The 7318-nt window shown below is 38.6% G+C and overlaps 1 protein-coding gene across 1 annotated transcript in view; it reads left to right on the top strand.

Moving 5' to 3' along the window:
* Positions 1–185: 185 nt before the first annotated feature.
* Positions 186–7318, top strand: part of SPACA1 (sperm acrosome associated 1) — a 28466-nt gene continuing 21333 nt past the window's right edge. The window contains exon 1 of the mRNA XM_006870626.1: positions 186–411. Coding sequence (XP_006870688.1) covers positions 186–411 — 226 coding nt within the window. The remainder of the gene's footprint in view (positions 412–7318) is intronic.

Here is a 7318-nt window from a genome sequence, read left to right as displayed (position 1 = left end):
CGTACGGGCGTTCCAAAGGCGCCAAGACCTGAATCTGCGGGACTGCGGTGACGGGTGGTGACGCCTCAATGGTTGCCTGGGCACAGCGCAGGGATTCTGGGGTTCGGAGTACAGTGGCGGGGCGACGCACCACTTTTCGACACACCTCTTGACTGCGCCTTGGGCGGCCGTCGGGGTGGAGAAACATGAGCCCCGGGGGCGCGGGCAGCTCCCCTGGGCTGCTGCTGACCGTTGGCTGTCTGCTACTGGCGGGCCTGCAGTCCGTGTGCGGGAAGAATACTACGTACTTCCAGGATCCTGGTGTGACCCACGAGGGTGAGAGCGAGGCTGAGGGCGAAGAAGAAGTGGAGAACGACACAGACAACGAGGCTGAGATTCAGACCGAAGCCCCAAACGAGTCTGAGGATGATGGTGAGGTCGGGAGGCTCCCTGGCTGCCCTTCCCTATGTCCACACTATGCTGTCTCATGAGGTTACTACTGTGACTAGAAATCCTGAGGCCCCTGTTGAGGAAGAAACCCAAACGCTTACATTTTGTGCACCTGATGACCCAGTGGCCTTGAGGGGGCACTGTTGGCGCGATAGGAAAAGCGTTGGGACGCAATCCACAAGGTTATCAGTTCAAACACACCAGTGTCTGGCTCCTGGTTGGACGCTGAAACTTCCTGCTCTGGTAAACATTTACAGCCTCTGAAACCCTATACAGAGTTGCTATAAGTGTGACACCTAACAACAGCAACAACAATGGCCTTGAAGAAAGACATGGTGATTTTCCAAGGCCATCGTTAGATGAGTGCTCTGGACAAGGGAAAAAAGATGTTTTTTCCTTTTTTAAAGACATGTTGGGGAAAGGTTAACGCACCCCTTCCCCCGCGTCATTCTTCCCCACCAAGGGACATAATTTTGTCTCCTCCTGAAGTTACTTTTTATTTCCACCCTATACAGGGTCGCTGAGTCAGAACAGATTCCACGGCTTTTAAAAGCAACAACAACATTGTAGTTTTTATTTACGTAAAGTTCCGGATTATGTAAGGTCCCGCCTCCTTTCCACCCACATTTGCACTTTGAGTTGGAACTAAATGTCACAGTGACATACAAATCAAATCCACTTCCACCTAGTGATTCCAACTCATAGTGACCCTATCACCAGACAGACCCAAATGCTGACAAAACTGCCCGGAAACCCATAGCCACCTTTGTAAACCATCACAGTGGAACCTCTTTACAACGTGGTGTTTTATTTGTACGTCCAAGCTCGAGCCACAGGGAAATGGTGGCACTAGAAAACACCTCTCAAGGTTGTCCAGCTATTGGCTTTGTTCGAAGATAGGCGCTAACCAAGGGAAAATGAGCTTGAGCCTGGTACATAAATTTACCTTATTCTGTTGGCTTATTAAGCAATAAAACTTGACAGGCTGCCCTACAATGCTATATTGATTAGAAATGCGAATGCTGATAGTAAGAAGGGTCAGTTACAGGTTTGCAGCCTTCTGAAGGAGGGCTGTTCCCTTCCCCCATAAATGACTCACCCAGCACCCAGCTGAGGTTCCCTTAATGTCCTTGGCGTTCTCGTGTCTCCTGGATCTGTACATATGTTGTCTTTATCAGCTTTTTTTCTTATTTCCTCATGACAGATAGTGATCCTCAGTGACAGGAAGCAGTTGACTATCTGAGGTTAATTGTGGGGTCAAGGTTTGTACTGCCTTGATAATATTACCTTACAGAGAGCTTGAAACTGTTCTTGGTTATGAAAATGCAAAACAAGATAACTAATAAAGAAAAGAACAAGTTAGTTTAGAAAGCTTAGTAGATGTTGTTTCCCTCTAATTTGTAAAGTAATTGAATTAATCATTCATTTTAATTTTAAACTGGTCAAGGGATAGTTCTAGCTATAATAGAGTTTAGGCTAAACCCAAATGTAGTCAGAATGTCTTGGATTGAAATTAAAATTTTTATTTTAGTTATTTTATCTCTGTGTCTCCACTTCCTCATCTATGAAACAGGAACAATGGTGAACTTCAAGGAGTCCATGAACTTTCTGGAATTTTATATATAAATTTCATGCTTCCCCCACCCCCACCCCCAGGAGTCTGACAATACAAAACGAAAACAACCTGGGTGGTTTGAGAACTGAAAAATTCCAGAACCTCATTAAAATTTAGCAGTAAAAACAGTCATCACTATTTGCTACCCAATAAACCTTTGTTTTTTTAATACATCTAAGTAATTTTATATGTAATGTACAAAGGTAAGAATAAGGGGATTGTGAAAATGACTTTTATAAAGTAAATTAAGTATTTAAATATGACAAATTACAAACTTTTATTCTATATTATTCCATATTGCCTGGCTTTGAAGGTATAGGAACCCCAAATGGGCAATATTCTTTCAATACAGACTTCATCAACTGAACCTGGAATGTATCAGATTTCAAATACATCTCTGGTAAACTACAATTTATTACTACATCTAGTTTTTGTACTTGCATTGTCAAAAAAATCTTTTCAAAACTTTGAAGGCTCATAATTTTGTTGATGAGAAGACTTCAATCTTTGCTCTGTAATTGCAAAACATGTTCATTTTTAGTCTATAAACACCAATTAGAATGCCATTTCAATGAATTTTATTATTTTTAAATAATTTGTTTCTTTCTAATCACCTTTATATACATACCTGCCAACATTATTTATTCATTTACAAGCCTTATCAAGTAAATTTTGATGTGCAGATGTCATAAAAATGATATAATATTGCCCACTCTTTTAGAAAAATGGTATTAACCAGGTTCTTGGCACAGAATATTTCAGAATGAGATCCTTCCTGTTGTCAGACTACTTGATGATAATACCACATACACGTTTCATCCTTAAAAATGTAACGTTCAGTGATTGATTCTTGAGTAAGAGGAAATTCGTCTAAGGGATCATCATCTCTCACTGTTTAAGATTTTGCTTATATAATCAATTTCACCATCATCATTAATATTGAAAGCCTCTCTATGGTCATCTTCTTATTCATCTAATACTTCTAAACTATCCTTATCATTCTTCTTCTCTTTTCCATTAAGAGGAAGAAAAAAAAAAAAAAGAAATATTCTGAGTTCTCAACTATATTCAATGAAAGTCAAAGAAGGATGCTTCTAAACTTTTTAAATATCATCTTCAGAGATGGTACAATACAAAGCAATATGAAAAAAATGGATGATGATAATGTGTGTGTGCACTTTCAGAATCCTTTTATGAAATAATCCAAGTGACCTACATGATAATTATAGGTCAAGATTAGAAAAATGGAAGTACTGTGGCTCTATACAATAAGCACTGTACTTACAATGCCCGCATTTCGAGCCCATAATTCCTTTCGTGGGAGAAAGATGAGGCATTCTGCTCCCATATAGATGTGCAGCCTAGGAAACCCTGTGCAGTGTTGCTTTGAATCTGAATCGACTCAACATCACTTAACCACAACAATAACATAGGCAAAATGCAGTGAATTTTATTCTATAAAAATGTAATTGTATTTTCACCTTTTCTTTGGATGATCTCTAAGGAAAACTAAAAGTCATGAAATATTCAACCTTGCAAATCAACCATTAAAACACCTCAAAAATTAAAATTGGACCCTCATGGTATAAAGCAAGAGTTAGAGCGTGTTGTCCAGAACTGAAGAGCACACTCCACGATCTGGCCAAAGTTAAAAAGTCAAGGTTATTGTCTGCATCACTGTAGGATGCCAAGCTTTTATCAGGGCAATCTAAGGCCCTAATAGATTTTTAGGGAAGTGTCATTACACTCTTAACACACTGTGAACTAACCTCTTCCCTAATTTTTACTTGTTCTTATTTCAAACTAATTCAACCCAGATAGTATGTTTGAATAATTGGCTTTTCAGCTCTACATGTAGGATTTAATATTCCTCTTATGTTTCAATTTTATTACATTCATCCACTATTTCAATGTCCTTTTAAAAATTTTTAGATTTATCATAAGCATATTTGTTATTATTTCTAGTATTACAGAATCCATGGATTCAGTCATTATTATATCGATGTTTCCATCTGAGTCATTAATAAAAATATTGACCAGGATAGAGCCGTGTGAAACATTACTTCTTTCACATCCACACCATTCAATTAATTAGTGTTTATAAGTCTTATTAGTTAGCCATCCAACTTTACTGTCATTTCCACCATATCCCCCTCTTTTTACTCATAAGTTTATAATGGAAGATTTTGAAAAATAATACATTCAAATATATAACTATATGTAAAAACATATAAATTTCTTGGATCTACCATTGTAGAATTTCTATTCAAAAAGAAAGTTGTTGACTGATCTAATGGGCATTCACATATTGACAGTAAAGCGGAGAGGGACTTGTTTGTTGCTATGTGCAGTCAAATCAGTTCTGATTCATAGCAATCCTGTATAGGTTCTCAAGGAGAACTTGAGAAGGCTGGTGGGTTTGAACTGCCAACCTTATGGTTAGCAGTCCAGTGCTTAGCCTATAGCACCACACCAGAACTCTGAGAGGGTATTTTCTCAGTTTCTTTCTATAAGGGAACTAAAGTAAGGAAAAATTAAGTAGCTTTCCCAAAATAACAGAGCTATTTAATAGCAAATGTGATTGCCTATTTCTTAAATGGTTTTTGAAAAGATATGTAAATGTTGGCCAATATTCATTCGCTTACTCATATTTCCTGTGTTCATGAAAACATAGTTTTTATATCTTACAGTATGCCAGCAGAAAGTATCCAAGCATTATAAGTACAGACATTCCATTCAAAATTAATCATCATGATAGTCAAAATCATTTATTTAACAAAATCAGTCATTGATTTACTTAATATATATATATACATCCAGTGCCTACGATGTATTCAAAGCATTGTATTTGGTTTTTGTAAGTGTAGAATAAAAGTATTTATAAAAACATTGGGGTTTTACAGTAATCAAGATAGAAAAAAAAAGTATATAGCATTAAATGAAATCAGTAAATACAGATTGAGTTTAGGATAAAGCATTGGAACACAAAGTTGGTTTTAAACCACAGGATCTGTGGTTCAAACCCACTAGCTGCTCCTCAGAAACCTTATGCAGGGTCTCTGTGAGTTGGAATCCTCTCAGTGGCACTTAGCAACATCAGCAACAAGCATATTTATGTGCTTGGATGGCATAAATGGTTAACAAACCCTGCTGCTAAACAAGGCCTGGCAGTTGACTTTTGTAAGATTGTTTTTGTTTTTGGTAGATGCCATCCTTGATTCAAAGGAGCTCTGGTAGAGTAATGGTTACGAATCGGACTGCTAACCTCAAGGTCGGCAGTTCGAAACTACCAGCTGTTCTGTGGGAGAAAGATGAGGCTTTCTGCTCCCGTAAAGATTTACAGCCTCAGAAACCCAGTGCAGGGTAACTATGAGTGGGAACCGACTCCACGGTACTTAAAAACAATACCAACATCCTTGATGCATGTGATAGATTAGAACCACTCCTTCTCCACCAGCAGCACCCCGTCCCACCCAATATGGTTTTCTAGACTGTAACCTATACAGGACCAGATTGACAGGTCTTTCTCCTTGAGGCTACTAGGTGGGTTCAAACCACTAACATACAATTAGCAACTGAGAGCTTATTCACTGCACCACCCAAGCTCATGTTAAGATTGTAGCCATTAAAATACCTACAGATAAGAAAATCACAGAACAGAACTGAAATTCATAAAAAGTCCAGATTTACTGGACCACTGGAGTCTAGGGGACTCCCTGAGACAATTGCCCTTTGTTACTCTTTTATCTTAAGTCAAAACTATCCTGTAAAGTCACCTTTTAACAAAATAGGGATTGGCACACAAAATAAAAGGTGCACAAGAAGTCCTGGTGTGGCGCCGTAGGATAAGCACTGGATTGCAAGGTTGGTTTGAGCCTCAAGGTTGGCAGTTCAAACTCACCAAGCGCTCCCTGAAAGCCCTATACAGGGTTGCTATGAGTCAGACTTGACTTTACGGCACTTAACAACAATCTATGACTATAGGAGTGAGGTGGCACTGGAGGATAAGCAATTTACTGTTAACCACAAGGTTGATGGTTTGAGCCCACCAGCTGATCTGAGTTAGAAAATGAGATTTTCTGTTCTTGTAGAGTTTTACAGCCTTGGAAATCTTATGCAGTGTCACTATGAATCAGAAGCCACTCAATGGCTCCTAACAGCAACAACATCTATGAGTATGGCACTCTGTTAAAAACCATCCGTTTGAGAACCAAAAGGTTAACAATTAGTCTCAAGTAAAGATGGGGAAAGAAGTAGACAGGGAAACTGAAATTGGAAACAGAAAAACCAGAGTGCAGTTGAAGAGAATGTTGACATACTATAAAGAACGTAATTAGTGGCACTTAACAATCTATGTGGAGTCCTGGTATGGCGCTGTGGGTTAATGCGCCAGACTGCAAAGCTGTTTGAACTGCAAGGTTGGTGGTTCAAGCTCACCAGCTGCTCCTTGGAAGCCCTATACAGGGTCGCTATGGGTCGGAATCAACTCGACGGCACTTAACAGCAACAACAACAACAATCGCTGTCAAATGGAAACTTAATTTGCCATGTAAATTTGCACTGAAAACACAATAAAACACACAATAACAACAACAAAAACCCTATGGAGCACAGTACCACTCTAACACTTACAGGGTCACCATGAGTTGGAATGGCTCAGTGGCTGTATATTTTTTACAGTGCCAAACAAATTACAGAATGTTTTCACATACATGATCACAGTTAAATCTTATAATAATCACATGAGATAGGCTCTACTTTCCAAATTTTATACATGGGTTAGTTAAGCCCAAAAGAATTGAAATAATCTATTAAAAGTCAATAGCTAATTAGTGGCAGACACAGATCTGTGGACTCCAAGTTCTGTGTTCTTTCCCCTATATTGTTGTCACTAAATAAATGTAATCATTAATGGTACATACAAATGGTTAAGTGCCGGACTACTTGCCACAAGTTTGGCAGTTCATACCCACCCAAAGGCACCAGGAAAACAGGTCTGGGAATCTGATTTTAAAAGGTCACAACCTCAAAAATACTATGGAGCAGTTCTATTCCCTACACATGGGTCAACTGCACACTAACAACAAATATGAAATTTCATTTTTTTATAAAAAGTTTTCTAAAGCTATGTTCACATTTGTTTTTAGTTGACGTGGAGTTGATCCATGTGCATGAGTTAGAATAGATTCGACAGCGTATATCCACAACAAACTTCATTTTATGTTTTTCTACTGAAATCTTCAACACTCATCTGTCAATTTGTTGTACTGTGGT

This window comes from Chrysochloris asiatica, unplaced genomic scaffold, assembly GCF_000296735.1.
Source record: "Chrysochloris asiatica unplaced genomic scaffold, ChrAsi1.0 scaffold00146, whole genome shotgun sequence".
Lineage (NCBI taxonomy): Eukaryota > Metazoa > Chordata > Mammalia > Afrosoricida > Chrysochloridae > Chrysochloris > Chrysochloris asiatica.
This window is presented reverse-complemented; position numbering and strand designations above follow the sequence as displayed.